Below are 20,053 nucleotides of genomic sequence, written 5' to 3' on the forward strand. Positions count from 1 at the left end.
GTGATTGGACCAAAATTTGACAGATGGAGTATGATATGGACAAATATGAGGTGATCCATTTTGATCGGAAAAATAAGAAGGCACCTTCTTCCCTAAATGGAGAGAAACTTCAGAGTGCTTCGATACAGAGGGACTTGGCTTCCTCATGCATCAATCACTGAAAGGCAGTATACAGGTATAGCAAGTATAAAGAAGGTAAATTGAATTTTGGCATTTATGACTAAAGGAATAGAGTATAAATGTAGGGAAGAGTAGCTGTAACTGTACAAGACATTGGTGAGACCTGAAGTACTGCATACAGTATTGTTCTCCTTAGGGAGGAACGTAGCTGCATTCGAAGCAATTCAGAAAGATTCTTAAAATTGATTTCGGAAGTGAGGGGTTTATCATAGGCGGAGAGATTGAGCAATTTAGGCCTATACGCTCAGACTTAGACGAATCAGAGGAGGTCTGCTTGAGGTATATAAGATGCTAAATGGGACTGACAAAGTAGCTGGGCAACAATCTAGAACTAGAGGTTCTAAATTAGGAGGGGTAGCCGATTTAAATTAGAGATGAGGAGAAATGACTCACTGAAAGGGCTGTGTATCTGTGGAATTCACTATCCCAGAGAGCAGTGGGTGTTGGACAGTGAGGAAATTTGAGGAGATAGACACATTTTTAAAATTAGTAATGTGTTGAAGGGTTATGGAGAGTGAGCAGGAAAGTGGGGTTGAGGCCATGATGTGATCAGCCATGATTGTAATGAATGGTTGAGCAGGCAAGAAGCTTAATTGTCTACTCCCAACCTAGCTCTTAGGTTCCTAAGAAATTCTGCTTCAACTATTTCACTCCATGAAATAATGCTGCATAAATGTTCCTTGAACTTACAAGAAAACTCTGAACATTATGTCTTGCATCTTCAACACTTAATCTTGATTTACTAGCCTTTATAGACAAGTGCATCACTTTTTCTAGTTCAGGTGCAGAAAACCTATGCCTCATGGAGCATTTGACCTCCTCACTCTCAGCTGAGCTATCCAGCTCATTTCTGAAGTAACTAACCAAGTGTCAACTGCTTTTGCTTTGAGTCAGCTTCCAATAAATGCTAATCATTCGTCTCTTAGTTAGTGTTATGCAAAATAATTTAACACTCGTAGTACATCTTATATACTACATAGATAACTTAACAGACATTGGCGTAATATATTTATCTCAGTCATTTAAAAATAATGCTTTCCTCAGACTAGATCCCACAGTTCTGAAATGTTTCTTCTTAAAGTTCTCTCAGTTTGGAAAGAAGTACCAAAATCTTTTAATAGCACATATATTATAGGAGAAATTGGCCTTTAAACTCTTTGAGCCTGTTCTGCTAATAAGGTCATGACCGAACTTTGACATTAACTCTTTTTTTCCTGACTTGACCGCATAATCCCCCAATTCCCTAAATGCTCAAGAATCTATCAATCTCAGTCTTGAGCATAGTCTTTTGTGATAAGAATTGCCTAAGATTCACAAGCCACTGAGTGAAGAAATTTCTCATCTCAGTCCAACCACTTTGCATCTAATCTATCAAGCCCTCGAAGAATTTTATATATTTCAAAAGGATTATTTCTTAGTCTTCGACACTCCAGGATATTGTAGGCTCTTTTCACACAATCTCTCGAGAGGACAACCTTCTAACAAACGTAGTGAACCTTCACTGCATCCTATCCACAGAGAGTATATCCATCCTGCATTAAGGGATCGAAATGGTGACAGCACTCCAGGTGCAGTCCTATCAATATCCTATCCTGCAACAAGACCTCAAGAAGAGCTAATGCCCGAAACGTCGAATCTCCTGCTCTTCGGATGCTGCCTGGCCTGCTGTGTTTTTCCAGCACCACATTTTTCAACTCGTGTATTTGAACTCCTGGTCATAAATGTGAGCATTTGCCTTCCGATTTGCAGGAATAAGCTATTCAGTTCTTCAAGCCTGCTTTTATTTAAACATTCGTTGAATGTGGCCATCACTGGTTGGCTAGTATTTATTGCCCGTCACTAGTTTCCATTGAGATTGATATAACTGAGTGGTTTGCAAGGCAATTTCAGAGGGCAGTTGAGAGTCAACACATTACTCTGGGTCTGGAGTCATTTGTTGGCCAGACAAGTTGGGGATTGCAGAATTCCTTCTCTGAAGGACATTAGTGGGCCAGATGAGTTTTTCTGACAATCAACAATGGTTTTGTGGTCATCTGCAGATTCTTAAATTCCAAAGTTGTTTTAATGACATCAAATTCCATCATCTGCCATGGCAAGATTTGGCCACTATTTATTATAATCATGGCTCATAACAGCCTGTCCCCACTTCCCGCCCCATCTCCTTTGATCCTGTTAGCCCCAAGTGCCATATCCAACCTCTGTCCAAAATTATACAATGCTTTGCCTTTGACTGTTTTCGGTGATAGTGAATTCCACAGGCTCACCCATCCTTCTGGTGAAGGAATTTCTCCTCATCCCAGTCCTAAATGGTCAATCCTGGATCCTTCGACTGTGACCCCTGGCTCTGGACTCCCCCAGCATTGCTAAGATCCTTCCTGCATCTGTGTCACCTATAGAATTTTTTTATAAGATGATCCTCGGTTTTCTGAGCTTCGGCAAATACAACAAAAACCGAAGTTGCTGGACAAGCTCAGGTCTGGCAACATTTGTAAAGAGAAATCAAATCCTAACCAATTCAAGCTATCATCATACTTCAGTCCTGTCAATCCAGGAATCAGTTTGGCAAAGCATCACTGCACCCCGCTTTTGCAAGAGCAGCCTTACTCAGATAAAGGAGACCAAAACTGCACACAGTATTCCTGGTGTGGCCTTACTAAGTGCATTCAAACCCTCTCGCAGTGAAGACCAATATACAATTTGCCTTTTCATCAACCTACTGACCTGCGTGCTTAGACTCACCGTCATGTTGCATATTCTTCTCTCTCAATTTATACACATTCAGATAATAATCTGCCTTCCTGATTTAGCTCCCAAAGTGGATAACCTCACATTTATCCACATTATACTGCATCTCTACGCATTTGCCCACTCACTCAGCTTGTCCAAATCACACTGATGCATCTTTGCATCCTCCCCACAGCTCACCCTTCCATTCAGCTTTGTGTCATTTGCAAATTTTGAGAAATTATATTGAGTTCCCGCATCTAAATCATTCATATATATTGTGAATAGCTGTGGTCCAAGCACAGATCACTGCAGTACCCCACAGTCATTGCCTACCTCGCAAAAAAGACCTGTTCACTCCTATTATTTGTTTCTTGTCTGCCAACCAGTTCTCTGTCCATGATGGCACAGTGGTTAGCACTGCTGTCTCACAGCGCCAGGGTCCCAGGTTCGATTCCAGCCTCGGGGACTGTCTGTGTGGAGTTTGCCCGTTCTCCTCGTGTCTGCGTGGGTTTCCTCCAGGTGCTCCGGTTTCCTCCCACAGTCCAAAGGTGTGGGGGTCAGGGGAATTAGCCATGTTAAATTGCCCGTAATTTTAGGTATGTTAGTCAGAGGGAAATGGGTCTGGGTGAGTTACTCTTCGGAGGGTCGGTGTGAACTGGTTGGGCTAAAGGGCCTGCTTCCACACTGTAGGGAATCTAATCTAATCGTAATACACTAACACCAAACAGGCGCTTTAATTGTACAGACTAATCTCTTAAGTGGGACTTGGCTGAAAGTCTTCTGAAAGTTGAAATAAACCTCATCCACTGGCTAACCATAAACTTTACAAATCACATCCTCAATGAATCCCAGTAGATCATCAACCATGGTTCCCTTGCATAAATCCAGCCTGACTCTTGTCACTGTTTTCCAAGTGCTCAGTTATTACATCTTATAATCAATTCAAGCGTTTTCCCCACCACCGATGTCAAAATGATTGGTCTATAATTCATGGTTTTCTTCTTGCCTCCCTTAAAGAGAGAGTTTACATTAGCTACCCTCCAAACTGTAGGAAGTCCTAGAATTTACAGAATCTTGGATGACAACTATTAATGCATTCAATATTTCGAGGTCACTTCCTTAACTCCTCTGGGATGTAGATTATTAGGCACTTGGATTTAGCAGCCTTCAAACCATCAATTTCTCCAATATCATTTCCCTACTAACACTGATGTCCTTCAGTTCATCCTTCTCACTTAATCCTGTGCTCCCCAACATTTCTAGTTTCCATGTCCTCCATTGTGAACACAAATCCAAAGTATGTCTGGAGTTGATCAGCCATTTCTTTGTTTGTCATTATAAACTCCCCTGTTCTTAAGATGCCTATAACCGCATTCACCAATCTTTTTCTCCTCACAACTTTCAAAATGTTGACAGTCATTTTCTAAATTCTCAAGAAGCTTACTCTCATTCTCTATTTATCCTTTCATAATCAATCCCTTTGCCCTCCTTTGCTGAATTCTAAACTGCTCTCACTCCACACCTCACCGGGCAGGGAGGGAACGTTAGTGAGTGTCTCTCTGGACAGGGAGAGACGTTAGTGAGTGCCTCTCCGGGCAGAGAGAGACGTTAGTGAGTGCCTCTCCGGGCAGGGAGAGAACGTTAGCAAGTGCCTGTCCGGGCAGGGAGGGAACGTTAGCGAGTGCCTCTCCGGGCAGGGGTGGGGGGAACATTAGCGAGTGTCAAAAGATTATCACAATCTGTCTGGGCAGGAAGTGAGGTTTGTGATTATCCCAGGATTATCACCGTCTCTCCAAGCAAGGAATGAGATTACGAAGTGACTTTTTTGGGTTTTGGGGTGAAGTCTGTGGGGGCAGTCACTCTGGAAGTTTCTAGCTCCAATTCACTCTGACACAGTACATAAAACTGAGAGGCATGGACAGTCCCATGGTGGAAATGTGATAGGTTTGAAGTTGAGTGGGAATAAGTTTAATGGAGAGGTGCGAGGGTGATCAGTGTCAGGAAAATGCTGCCAGGGAAGGTGGTGGAAGCAGATACAGCAGCAGAGTTTAAGAGGCATTTAAACAGACACATGAACAGGCAGAGAATGGAGGAATAGAGTGTTTGCACGTTCTCCCCATGTCTGCATGGAGTTATGGGTGCTCTGGTTTCTTCCCACAGTCCAACAATGTGCAGCATAGGTGGATTAGAAATGGGAAAGACAGGAATAGGGTGGGGGTGAGGGCTAGGGACGTGGGTGGGTCTGGATGGGGTGCTCTTTGGAGGATCAGTGTAAACTTGATGGGTTGAATGGCCTGCTGTAGGGATTCTATGATTCTAATTAAAATACTAGTTAAACTGTTTGCTGTTGAAATAAGCTTCCAGCACTGGTGCCACTGAACACAAAACAGTAATAATACTTTGATGGACCATTGCCGGTAGCCTTGTGCCTCCTCTTACCGAGATTTGTAAACAACGGTTGAGACAAAAAAGGATATTTTTCTGAAGCTGCACACAACATTTTTTTATTCCTGTACTTCTACATCAAGATTTTTCACAAGACTCTGCAGCAATACAGCTGCAACTGTTTCAGTCATTTAAAAAAAAATTGAAGTGTTGATGCTTTAGATAACATGTGAGATAAAGTAATATTGAACTGCTGGCAGCTATCATTTTAAATATGGAGCTCAAAACTCCCGCAGTGAAAAAATATCCTGAGCTGCCTTTCTTACTAATGCTAATGTTGAAAAAGAATGGCAAAAAAACACAAAAAAGATGGATATTCGTGAATGCTGCCATGTACTTTGGATGAAACATTGTCAAAATCTTACAGATGCTGGAATATTATGCTTTGCCAACTTTTTTTTCCTAGCTGCTACCAAGTAACCTCTATAACTTTGTGCGTTGTGACCCCGAAGCAATGGAAATAGTTTTATGATATATGTCAACAGCAACCATCTTCAAAAAGTATAAGAAAAACAGTAAGAAAAAAGACGAATCTAAATAAGGAGCCAAAAATCACCTTTATCCTTCATTTTTACAAAAACAGAATAACTTAAATTAGATTTATTATTTTACATTTATTTAATGATGACATTATGCAGTGTATCTTATTTTTGGCATTGAACTAAAGTGAAATGAAAGTATTTTAACAGCAGTTGGATTGCTGAATTGTATCATTTTAAGGGTTGTTTTTCAGACTGGAAGCCTGTGAAGAGTGATGTTCCACAAGGATTGGTATTGGGTCCACTTTTGTTTGTCATTTATATAAATGATTTGGATGAAACAAACATCTTTGTATGCTCTTTGGCCATAGGTGAAGCCCCAGAGGACTGGAGAATAGGCAATGTTATCCCACTGTTTAAGGAGGATAGCCGGAAAAATCCTGAAAAGTATAGCCCTGAGAGTCTCATGTCAGTGGTAGGGAAATTATTAGAAAAGATTCTCAGAGCAAGATCAATACACATCTAGAAGCAAATGGACTTATTAGTGATAGACAGCATGGTTTTGTGCAGGGGAGGTTGTGCCTCACTAACTTGATCGAGTTTCTGGAGGATGAGTGTTAGAAAAGAAGTTGATTTATCTATATGGACTTCAATAAAGCCTTTGGCAAAGTCCCTCATGGCAGACTAGTACAAAAGCTGAAGTCACACAATATCGGGGTGAGCTGGCAAGATGGATATATAACTGGCTTTGTCATAGGAGATGAAGTATAGCGGTGTAAGGATGCTTTATGCAATGGAAGGCTGTAACTAGCGATGTTCCACAGGGATCAGTGCTGGGACCTCTGCTGTTCATTGTCTACATAAATGATTTGGAGGAAAATGTAACTGGTCTAATTAGTAAGTTTGGGAATGATACAAAGATTGATGGAGTTGTGGATAAAGAGGAGGATTGTCAGAGGATACAGCAGCATATGATCAGTTGGAGACATGGGCAGAAAAATGGCAGATGGAGTTTAATCCAGACAAACGTGAAGTGATGCATTTTGGATAGTCAAGTACAGGTGGAAATTATAAAGTGAATGGCAAAACCCTTTGGAATATTGATATACAGAGAGATCTGGGTGTGCAGGTCCACAGATTATTGAAGGTGGCAGCATGGGTAAATAAGGTAATAAAAATGCCTATGGTGTACTTGCCTTCATTGGTAAGGGTATTGAGTATAAAAATAGGCAAGTTATTAGGTTAGATTTCCTACAATGTGAAAACAGGCCCTTTAGCCCAACAAGTCCACACTGACCCTCCGAAGAGTAACTCACCCAGACCCACTCCCCTACCTTCTATTTACCCCAGACCAAAGCACCTAATACTACGGGCAATTTATCATGGCCAATCCATCTGACCTGCACATTTTTTTAGATTAGATTACTTACAGTGTGGAAACAGGCCCTTCGGCCCAACAAGTCCACACCAACCCGCCGAAGCGCAACCCACCCATACCCCTACATTATCCCTTATCCCTTACCACTATGGGCAATTTAGAATGGCCAATTCACCTGACCCGCACATCTTTTGGACTGTGGGAGGAAACCGGAGCACCCGGAGGAAACCCACGCAGACACGGGGAGAATGTGCAAACTCCACACAGTCAGTCGCCTGAGTCGGGAATTGAACCCGGGTCTCCAGGCGCTGTGAGGCAGCAGTGCTAACCACTGTGCCACCGTGCCGCCCACTACGGGCAATTTAGAATGGCCAATTCACCTGACCCGCACATCTTTTGGACTGTGGGAGGAAACCGGAGCACCCGGAGGAAACCCACGCAGACACGGGAAGAATGTGCAAACTCCACACAGACAGTCGCCTGAGGCAGGAATCGAACCCAGGTCCCTGTTGCTGTGAGGCAGCAGTGCTCACACTGCTTGCTGCAGCTTTACAGAGGTTTAGTTAGGCCACACTGGAATATTGTGTTCAGTTCTGGTCACAATACTACCAGAGAATATGGATGCTTTGAAGAGGGCACAAAAAAGGTTTACCAGGATGTTACCTGGTATGGGGGATTTGAGCTATGCAGGAAGGTTGGATAGACTGGGTTTGTTTTCACTGGAAAAAAGTGGATGCAATTATAATTGGTGTTTAAGAGACATTTGGATAAGTTCATGAATAGGAAAGGTTTGGATGGCTATGGGCTAAGTACAGGCAGGTGGAACTAGTTTAGTTTGCGAACATGGTTGGCATGGTTGGTTAGATCGAAGAGTCTATTTCCATGCTATACGACTAAGACTCTAACTTTTTTCAAAACCATTTAGAAGCAACCATAATGACAATACTGCACATCCTGCACAAGCCTTGAAAAACAATTTGATAAATGTTCTGAACTAAAATGTTAACAAGGGTCTCAAATGAGATACTGAATCAGAGGCTTCTCATGTAACAAACAACCATATTTATTATATTCAAACATTAGATGTTTAATCAACATAGGCCACATCCATAGACCTACTGTGCCCTGAATTTGGGAGCTTCAAAATCGCATAAAGCAATCAAATATCTGTTCTACTTATATGTTGCAAAACCTGTGGTTGGTATAGAATCAAAATATTTGCGCACATATAGCTTACACAGAAAAATACTTATACTTTTAGGCTGGAATCTTTCAAAAGCTTTAACCATACTGAATAAAAACGTAGAAATTTAGAAAAACGTTCCATCATCACAATCTGAAACCACAATTTTACAAAGCTCTTAGCAATATAAAAAGTAAGATTTGGATCAAGTATTCAAAAAATCCACCAGGAGATCACCATTCTTGCATGCATTATTGGATCTCAACTCCTCCTTCCTTGGCTGATGAATTAGTCCTTCTCCATGTTGACCACCAATTAGAAAAATCATTGAGGATAATAAGGCAGACAAGATCAAAGAATGTAACCTAATCATCTCTCCTCAATGTTCAATATCATTACCATCACCTGAATCCATAAATATCAACCTCCTGGAACTTAACACTGAGTATAAATTGAATTAACCACAAAAATGAGTCAAAGACTAGGAATCCTTCAATTAGTAACTCAGTACCTGACTCTTCAACACTTGTGCACAATCTACAACTGTGTAATGAAACACTCTCCACTTGCCTGGATGAGTGCAGCTCCAACAACACCTAAGAAGCTTGACAGCATCAAAAAACAATCAGCCCATCCAGCAGTTTCACGATTCACCGCCATCACCATAGATGCACAATGGCAGCCATGTTACAGTTCTCAGTAACTTGAGAAGTCTGCGTTGATTACACCTTCCAAACCCATTATCTGATGCATGGGAATGCTACCACATGTAGGTTTCCCTCCAAGACACACAACATTAGGAACTAAATCTTTTTTGTTCCCTGTTGCTGGGTCAAAATCCTAAAAATCCCTCCCTTAAAGCTGTGGGTATACAATACCACATGGACTGCACGGTTCAAGAAAGCCAACTTCCACTACCGTCTTCAGCGCAATTAGGAATGAATAATGGCATGGCTACCAATGCTCATATCTCAAAAACAAACTTCCTACATTTAGATTGCTTTTTAAATTGGAATAAACACTCTCATTCCACTTGCTGAATTTTTTTCATCACTTTTAGGAACACATCAATTGGTAAAATGATTTGGCTTGGATAGAGTGAAATTTCTCAAAATGTAACAAAGGACAAGCCAATGGATCTAAAATACTTTGTTCATTCGGAGTACGTGAGTCTACATAGGCTGCCTTTCAATCCATCTTTCAGATTCACATTCTAGATTCCCATATGTTTGTTCCTAATTCAAAATGTTTATTTCATACATTTGTTTAGACTAAATGCACTTCATCAGAGTTGGGTTCGTACATAACATTCCATTCAATAAGCCTGTTAACAAAGATAATGATGAGTTAAGAAATTCGCATCAACGAACAAAGAAAATTTACAGCCCAGGAGCAGTCCCTTTAGCCCTCCAAGCTTGAGCCGATCCAAATCCACTGTCTAAACCTGTTGCCCAATTCCTAAGCCCTCTGCTCCCCAATTACACATGCATCTGTCCATATACATCTTAAACGAATCTATCGTCCCTGCCTCTATTACCTCTCCTGGCAACGCGTTCCATGCACCTACCACCCTCCGTGTTAAGTACTTGCCTCATGTATCCCCCTTAAACTTTTCACCTCTCACCTTGAAAGCGTGACCTCTCGTTACTGAATCCTTCACCCTGGGGAAAAAGCTTGTCTCTATCCACCCTGTCTATACCCTTCATGATTTTGTAGACCTCAATCAGGGCCCCCCTCAATCTCCTTTTTTCTAATGAAAACAATCCTAACCTACTCAACCTCTTTTCATAGCTAGCACCGTCCATACCAGGCGACATCCTCGTAAACCTTCTCTGCACCCTCTCCAAAGCGTCCACATTCTTTTGGCAATATGGTGACCAGAATTGTACACAGTATTCTAAATGTGCCGAATCAACATAGTGTACAATTTTAACACGATCTGCCAGTTCTTATACTCAATACCCGGTCCAATGAAGGCAAGCATACCATATGGCTTCTTGACCACTCTATCCACTTGTGAAGCAACCTTCAGGGTACAATGGACCTAAACTCCAAGATCTCTCTGCTTTCCCAAGGCTCTTCCGTTTACTGTATAATTCACTCTAGAATTAGACTTCCCAAAATGCATCACCTCACATTTTCCTGGACTGAACTCCATCTGCCACTTCTCCGCCCAACTCTCCAGTCTATCTATATTCTCCTGTATTCTTTGAGAGTCCCTTATGCTATCTGCTACTCCACCAATCTTCGTGTCATCTGCAAACTGGCTGATCATACCAACAGTGCCCTCTTCCAGATCATTTATGTATACCACAAGCAACAGTGGCCGCATCACCAAACGCAAACCCTTTGAAGTGCACACACAAAGTTGAAATTTTATGAACATAGCTGGGCTTACAACAGAACTCATTTTTCTCTTTGGTTTTCTGGATAACTAATTCTGGCAACAAAATTCAAGTAAAAGCATTTAAATTATTTAGACTACATACTTATTTGTGTTACATGCTCTCACCTTGAGGTGGGGCTGTGATAGTAGCTTCACCAGTTCTCTGATCTCACTGTTCATTGGTGTGTTGTGCAGATCCTCAGTGAGCTATAAAATAGAACAGAAAAACAGAAAAAAATTGGGGAAATATTAGTTTCACTTACTGCATTTGTGACATCTGAAAATTTCTCTGTTTAAAATTATTACTTTCTTGCCTGTGCAAAGAAAGACTAGCATGAAAAATAACAGACCATTAATCATCAGCCTTTTTTCCTACTTCTCAGTGGGCCAACTTTGGCAAGACACTTCAGCTTACTTCAGTTCAACTAATCATGTGTGGCAGCTCCACAGCAAGATCATGCTTTGATTTAGTCCATAGATGGGTGGTACCCACTGTATAGAAAAAAGCTTTGCAAACAAAACTTGGGTCAAACAGAAGGAGAAACAATTCCTGGCAGTCACTTTGAAACGTGTGCAATCAGTGCTGGGATGTAAGCTACAACACTGTCTGAACACTGTACTGCTGCTCTCACAGTGTAAATCAAGGCGCCCCACTCAATTCCTAGAGGTGGCATTCATCCACCTCTGGAAATGATGGATTGCACCCAGAGTGTATGTCACTCAGTCCTGGAATAGAGGGCAATTAATGAGTGAAAGTCCCTTTCACAGTTGGCACAGATGAATAGCATTGATCCAATGTTAACTGCTGACTTTTTTCATTCTATTGGGTTCTCTTTTCTGGCATTTGGCTATTTTTTTTGTTGTCTTGTGCTTTATCTAGGCCCTTCCAGATGTGTCTCCAGACACTCCTGTTAGCAAGTGTCAATATCTCACATATTGACATTCATAACTCACATACACAGGTTACCTGTGTATGTGGCATTGGCATGAGACTATTGGCAACACCTCTTCTGCTCACATGATCCAACCAGAGCCACCACTTACTCATGAGGACAGCTCCTTTTTGGGGGTGGGGGGGAGGGGGGGGGGGGGCGGGCGTTGGCATGGGGATTCCCTGCTTACTGATTAACTTCGGTACTCAGCACTCCATCCTCCAAGAAGATGCCCGATATTCGATCTGTTTTGTATTTTCAATGAATTTGCTGTAAGTCAAGGCATGACTTTTCAACTCTGACATGATAGCATTAAGAGAAAGCTACCGGTAACTGTTTGTCCACAGTATGTGAAGATGTGAAGAGTAGGTTGCTAATGTTGATGAAAGGTGGATTCTCTAAGCCCTGGCTTTCACTTTGGTCTTCCTGATGATTCATGCTTACGAAATGCTCAATGAAGCAATTGTAGTGCACAATGACTGTCAACATTCCATGGAATTGAAATCTTCAAAAAAACCCTTCTCAATTAGGATCTCAGAACTACAACTCTCACCATGTTTCCACAGTTAACACAAATGAACTGGGTCATTATCAGATTTGGCTGAGCCACCTAAAGCATGGTTCCGCTTCCCTCTACCAAAACTGCTTATTGTTCCATGATAACCCTTAAATGCAAAGATAAGCCCAGCTTCTCGACTCCATTATAAACATTTTTATGCACTGCTGAAAAATGTGAACTTTTATCAAAGCTTTTCTTCTTGCATTCATCAGGAAATTTCTGAAGAAATATCTTGATGAATTACAGTCAACCTGCCTGATTTAAAATTTAAACAAAACTTTAAAGGTGAAAGTCATCATCATCAAATCTGCCACATAGCCGTTCTCAGCAATATTACGGGTCACTCATGGCCTGCTCCACGGACCCTACTGACTAAATTACAAACCTCACAACCTCTTTACATAGCCCCCAAACCAACTGGTATTGCTAAAGGTTCCCATCTGTTCAGATGCTGTAATCCTCTTCTTCAGATTTGTTGTCGAGGCCACTCTATTCAAGTCAAAATAAGCATTTATAACCTCCCTGCTCTTGGTAAAATTCTTGAAAGTGAATTTTTATTCATTCACATGATGTGATGCCCCTGGCTAGACCAGCATTTATCCTCTATTCCTAATTGCCCAGAGGGTAGTTTAAAGTTTGCTACAGGTCTGAAGTCACATGTCAACAGGACCTGATAAGGTTAGCAGTTTCCATCCCGAAAGGATATGAGTGGCATATTGACTTTTTCTGGCCATCAACAATTGATCTGTGGTCATGAATATACTTTTAATTCCAGATTTTTACTGAATTCAACTTCCATCATCTGCAGTGGTCGGATTCGAAACTGGGTCTTCCCAAACAACTTTACCTGGATTGCTGGATTAATAGACCCACAATAATACCACCAGCCTATCACCTCCCCTTGCACCACAATGTTACCTGCAAACCTGTGCCCACTGTTCTTGTAATTCTATGTACATCACGCCTAATTATGTTTCTGTCAAACATCATTCTGAAGAAGTCTGAAGTCAGGAATAACTCAAAGTCAGATCAGGATGTGGTAAATGATGCCACCTTGTCTTGTGTAAACTGCCTGAAACTTTCCATTGTGAGTTACACCATTCAGCAGTGTTACTTCTCAGACACCCAACTTGGTGGAATTGCTCTCACCTAATCCCATCATCATCTGTGCAGTAATAGCCTGAGTTCTGCCTTTATTGGATTCTCTTAATTCTCAAACCCTAAACCATTTACTACAGTCTTTGCCTGACTTCTACGACTGGATGAGCAGAAATTTCCTTTAACTTACCTTTACCATAAACATTGTTCCATGGTAACCAACTCCATCCCTTTACCTGGCAACCATGAGAACTAAACAGACCACTCACAATCTTGTATCATCTCAACCAATGTTGAGCATCCAATTCCAAACGATGTAATCTAATTCCACCTTTGTAACATTATAAAAGTCTTCCCCTGCATCAACTTACTTGCTGCTGAACTTTCAACCATCTCTACAGTCTTGAATATGCCACTGATCTCTTGGTTAGCGCCCAATCTTCCACATTCCATAACCACAACTCATCTAAAACCCTATTGTTCCTATCCGAACTTGCAACAAGGGTCATTACCCTACAATCTCTTATGTTGAATGATCCATTCTGAGAGGTTTCTAGAATGAGAGTCAATGTTAAAACTGTCACCCTTGGTTTCAAGTCCCTCCATAGCCTCACCCCTCCATAGCTTTTGATACAACCTGTTCCAGTGAATTTCTCTAATATGTTATAGTCATACATAGGTTATCTCAAAATATTAAGGTCCCAGGTGAGGAGGGGTGAACTGGAGGGGTAACTGAAGGAGGGGTAACCTTTTGGTTATTCACCTACCCCTCTGTTGATCATTAGGAGGTTACCTGCCTCCCAAAGAAATATATGCTTGTTTTTAAAAGGAGGCAATTGAACCAAGCTTTCTTAACCCAGTGACAGCGAGTTTATGATTGACAAATCAGAAGAAAAATAGTATCACAACACATACAGACACATAGATTTGTGAAGAGTGGACATTTAGATAGTGTATGAGCTCACAACTAGAACATCAGGCCATGAGTGTTGCAGTTAGTTTTAATGTTTTTGTATATTACTAGAAGACTAAAATTCAAAGATTCTGCAACAAAGGCTTGCTGTCCTCAAGACAGTCAGCTCCCTTGGTATCTCTTTCTGTTATATTTCTCTCTCTGTTTAAAATTTCGTTGACACTTCAGGTGGGACATTCCACGGGTGCCACTGAGAACTTTGCCAGACAGTGAATGAATTTAAATCTGCTGCCATTTTTCATTGCAGCAGTCTTCTTCTAAAGTCACAGTTTGAAAATTAAAATTAACCATGTCCATGGTACTTTTGCATCCTGTTTAGTCATCAGGACACTTTGGAAACTTTTTTAACACTACAATCAATATTCCCATGCAGTCTCGTGGTTATGTTGCTGCTCAGCGAAATGTCCTGTCAACAAGTGTTGTGAACAAACAACCCATACAGATACGCTGAAAACCAGTGCTTTTATTGAGTACCATTTGTGTTATTTTTACTGATTATGATAAATGTAAGCAATCTTACAAAACATGTCAAAACATTTTTACACCTGGAATTGATCTTGAATCTAATAAGGACTAGTAAGCTTTAGATTGCCTCTCTCAAAATTCAGTCTTTAATTCTAATTGACTTAGGTCTTAAAAGTAAAGTCCTACATTCCAATTTAACTTAATTCATCTTAGGCGATCAAGTCATCAGCTACCTAGGTCCCAAGCTCTGGAATTTCCTGTGTTAAACTTCTCCACCTTTCTACCTTGCTATCCTTCTTTAAAACGCTCCTTAAATTTATTTGAACAAGTTTTTGGTCATTTGCCCTAATACCTCCTTGTATTGCTGTGTGTCAAATTTTGATGGGTAACAGTTTAGTGAAGCACTTGGAATATTTTGCTACATTTAAGGCACATATAAATACAAGTACCCTGTTGTCACTATATTTCAGGAGGTTTCACTACTTACTAGAATTCAGTCTGGTAGATTTCACTCCTGACTTGTTTAGCAATCCACTAACAGCTTCAAGCTGAAACCACTCTAAAGACTAATAAATACTCTTAGAGGATGGGTGTTAAAAGGTTCTACGATGAAGACTTTTCCAAGCTTATTTTTTGTGCAGAAAGCAACAGCCAGAATAGCTGTGCGTCATTCTCTTGTCAAAGATGTGTAAATGACGCAATGATGTGGCAAAGCTGTAAATCACATCAAAAAATGTAGTTGTAAAGAAATGATCAACAATTTTCCATTAAATCACTTTAACCCTCAAAACGTATGATTGTTAAGTCTCACAGTGGAGGATAAAGAATAATAAAACATTTACGAATTTGCACAAACAGAAATAGTTAAGATGGAATTGAACAAAAAACAGTACAGGAACCAGTCCTTCAGTCCACCAAGACTGCTTTAAAGTTTCATGAGCTTCTTAATGCATTAAAGAGCTGTAATATTTATACAATTAGGGAAAATATCAAAACCTGGTTAATGTATTAGACTTTTTCCCCCGATTTTTGGATGAAATAATTTGGTTCAAATTACACACATCTGTCATTCAAGTATTTAACTGAGTGATCAACATAACTGTTATACAAACATTTTATCTGAATTTGAAACTGAAGTTCTTATCCTTTCCTCCTCCCCAGGAGAAAAGTTAGTTAGTTGGATGGGGACAGGGGTCAACCTCCTGCAGCATTTGCAGAAACACTTGCATACAGGCAGTGTATGGAAGAATACTGAGAGAAACAGCCACTATACTTAGTAATTTTTTTTAAGTGAAGCAAACCAGCGGTGAACACAGACAGAACTAGGACAAGGTTTTGCTATTTTCTTTTGTTGAGACACAGGGTACACTGTATTACATTGGTGGGGGAGATTAACTCAAATTAGGTCATCAATCCTCATCTCCTGATCTGTTTACATTACCACTGTACACTCAACTCTGGCAAACAGCTTTTGTCTTGAAGCCAATAAAAACCAATCTCATGGCAGAAAAGTGGCGCAATGTGTTGTCACCATTATCAACTAATTTATACCATGAAAATAATGGAATTGAGGTATTATTTCACACAAAAATGTGAAATAAATCCGTTTTCCTCCATCTCTCATTCCTCGATTCTTTCCATTTTACTAAGTTTTGTCTTCAATTCATTTTGCCTCCTAAATCTTTTCCTATTACCAGCTTTGCATCGGTGTTTTTGACATTTTTTTCTGTCTCCTGTCTCACTGATAAGCTCTACGTGTTTATAGTGCTGATTGCCACAGCGTTTTATACCTTTCAGACTCTTTTTTTCTCAAAAAGGGATTTTAACGTAGAGTAACAAACAAATGTAGCTAGAGTCCTAGAGACTTAGAGCATGGAAACAGACCCTTCAGTCCAATCCGTCCATGCCGACCAGATATCCCAACCCAATCTAGTCCCACCTGCCAGCACCTGGCCCATATCCCTCCAAACCCTTCCTATTCATATACCCATCCAAATGCCTCTTCAATGTTGCAATTGTACCAAGCTTCACCACATCTTCTGGTAGCTCACTCCATCCACGTACCACCCTCTGTGTGAAAAGGTTGCCCCTTAGGTCACCCTAACCCTATGCCCTCTAGTTCTGGACTCCCCAACCCCAGGAAAAAGACTTTGTCTATTTATCCTATCCACGCCCCTCATAATTTTGTAAACCTCTATAAGGTCACCCCTCAGCCTCCGACGCTCCAGGGAAAACAGCCCCAGCCTGTTCAGCCTCTCCCTGTAGCTCAGATCCTCCAATCCTGGCAACATCCTTGTAAATCTTTTCTGAACCCTTTCAAGCTTCACAACATCTTTCCATTAGGAAGACGACCAGAATTGCATGCAATAGTCCAACAGTGGCCTAACCAATGTCCTGTACAGCCGCAACATGACCTCCCAACTCCTGTACTCAATACTCTGACTAATAAAGGAAAGCATACCAAACGCCTTCTTCACTATCCTATCTACCTGTGACTCCACTTTCAAGGAGCTATGAACCTGCACTCCAAGGTCTCTTTATTCAGCAACACTCCCTAGGACCTTAGCAGGACTTATACACTTAATGCTAAGATTTGCTTTCTCAAAATGCAGCACCTGGCATTTATCTGAATTAAACTCCATCTGCCACTTGTCAGCCCATTGGCCCATCTGGTCCAGATCCTGTTGTAATCTGAGGTAACCCTCTTTGCTGTCCACTATACCTTCACTTTTGGTGTCATCTGCAAACTTACTAGCTGTACCTCTTATGCTCACATCCAAATCATTAATGTAAATTACAAAAAGTAGAGGGCCCAGCACCGATCCTTGTGGCATTCCACTGGTCACAGGCCTCCAGTCTGAAAAACAACCCTCCACAACTACCCTCTGTCTTCTACCTTTGAGCCAGTTCTGTATCCAAATGGCTAGTTCTCCCTGTATTCCATGAGATTGAACCTTGCTAATCAGTCTCCCATGGGGAACCTTGTCGAATGCCTTACTGAAGTCCATATAGATCACATCTACTGCTCTGCCCTCATCAATCTTTTTTGTTACTTCTTCAAAAAACTCAATCAATTTGTGAGACATCATTTCCCATGCACAAAGCCATGTTGACTATCCCAAATCAGTCCTTGCCTTTCCAAACACATGTACATCTTGTCCCTCAGGATTCCCTCCAACAACTTGCCCACCAGCGAGGTCAGGCTCACCAGTCTATAGTTCCCTGGCTTAGCTAGCTCTGTTACTGTAGAACATGAATTTTTTTATGGGTTTTTGGACTAGATATTTTTGTCAGCCACCAAGCAAATGATGCAGAGTATTTGGAATGTTTGTGAACAATGAAAACAAATGTGATTCTCCATTAACAATTAAAGTGAAAAATTATTGATTAAGTATTCAGAATCTGAACCTGGAAATGTCAGTTAAAATGTTCAAATCAATGTCAAATTAGGTACAGAAAGCAAAATGAGGAGAGAGAGAGAGAGAGAGAGAGAGAGAGAGAGAGAAGGTTGGATTAAAAGGATAAGAAAAAGATAAAACAAAGATACAATACATTTTTTGTACTTTTAAAATCGCCAGCAGAAATTAAAATCGAAACTGAAGAGTGTCCACAAATGACAAAGTTAAATTTCAGTCTGTCAGAGACACTGTTTGGCAGTTAAGTGAGACATCACACCATGGAAGTGCACATACACTGGATGAGTCAAGCCCTAATGTTTACTGGTCAGTTTATTAAAAGTATAACAACTTCATGTTGCACATTTTTGAATGGGATGACTTGCCCCAGTGTGATATCTTTGTCAGACAGCTTCTGGAGGAGCAAGGCAAGTTGGACAGCAACTCCCAGATTTAAATATTTTACTGCACATAGGTAGTCATTACAAATTGTGGTTGTTTTAAAGATTAATGGTAAGAGCTTCAACTTAGGATTTCATGCCTCCAACTGATCAAAAACCTTTTCTTCAACTCCTCCTCGTCTGTAGTTACATAAATTCTAAACAAAACATGTTTAAAGAAAATTAAAAGACAAACTTTGTTTTAATGCCTGACAGCTTTTCCTCCTGGGGTTCTCTGCGGTATAATTTTTGGAAGCAATTTAAAATTTCATTTGTGACAAGAGAACTTGACTTAAATTTGGAAACAGAAAGATAGTTATCTTTTGGATAAGCTGTTAAACCGAGGCCCCAACTGCCCTCTCATATGAATGCAAATAATTCCATGGCATTAGTCTGAAGAACTGGATTTCACCCCAGTGTCCTAGTTAATACACACTCCTCAACCAACATCAACAAAAGCATATTATCTCTCCACTTATCACATTGTCATTTGTGGAAACTGCGTCACAACAGTGGCTCCACTTCAAAAGATCCTTGGTTGGCTGGAAATCACTACGGGAGACCAAAGTCATGAAAGGTGCGATGCAGATGGAAGTTCTCTTCTTTCTTTCTTTTTTTTGGCACAAGGCAAAGAGCCTCAGGCCATAAATATGTAGGGGCCTGATTTCACATTGTTAGTTTAACCCAGAATGGAAGATAATACTCAGGTGAGTGTCAATACACTGGTTGGGTTTCAAATGAAGTGTTGCATACAGTTCTGAGCACCAAATTGAAGGCAGAATATGATAGCTCAGGAGGGGAGGTAGATATGTTAACGACAATGGTTCCAAGGAACTTCACTTCGAGACAGATTGGAGAAACTGTGACTGATTTCTTAGGAGAACAGTAGGTCTGATACAAGCATTAAAAAATCATGGAGTAATTTGAATAAAGTACTTTGAAAGAAACTGTTCCCATCTGTGGCAAGTTCAAAAAAATCAGAAGGTTCAGATTGAAGGTAACTGACAAAAGAAAAACAACGAAGGGAAATAGGCTGGAACACAACGGGTGGTTAGGATCTAGAATGCACTGTCTGAAACTTTTATGGGTACAGGATCAATTGAGGGAATTCAATACAATAAGACCATAAAGAATAGGAACAGGAGTTGACTGTTCAGCTCCTCGATTCAGTTCCACTACTCAATAGGATCATGGCTGATCCAACATTCCTCCCTTCCACTTTCTTGCCCTTTCCACACAACCCTTAAAAGGTACACAAGGACTCTGACCTCTCAGCTCTCTGAGGCAAGGAGTTCCAAAGACACTCAACCCCATAGAGAAGAAATTTCTTCTGATTTCAGTCTTAAATTGGTGCCCCTTCATTCTGAGATAATGTTCTCTGCTCAAGACTCACCGATGAGGGATAAGATCTTC

At 40.8% G+C, this 20,053-nt stretch overlaps 1 protein-coding gene across 4 annotated transcripts in view; it reads right to left on the reverse strand.

Moving 5' to 3' along the window:
* mpp7a (MAGUK p55 scaffold protein 7a) overlaps window positions 1–20,053 on the reverse strand; it is a 419,376-nt gene that overhangs the window by 140,172 nt on the left and 259,151 nt on the right. For all 4 annotated transcript variants that reach the window (XM_060825040.1, XM_060825039.1, XM_060825038.1 and 1 more), the window contains one exon: window positions 10,905–10,985. In XM_060825040.1, the coding sequence (XP_060681023.1) occupies window positions 10,905–10,958 (54 nt within the window). In that variant the 5' untranslated portion in view covers window positions 10,959–10,985. The remainder of the gene's footprint in view (window positions 1–10,904; window positions 10,986–20,053) is intronic.

This window comes from Hemiscyllium ocellatum, chromosome 5 (assembly GCF_020745735.1).
Source record: "Hemiscyllium ocellatum isolate sHemOce1 chromosome 5, sHemOce1.pat.X.cur, whole genome shotgun sequence".
Lineage (NCBI taxonomy): Eukaryota > Metazoa > Chordata > Chondrichthyes > Orectolobiformes > Hemiscylliidae > Hemiscyllium > Hemiscyllium ocellatum.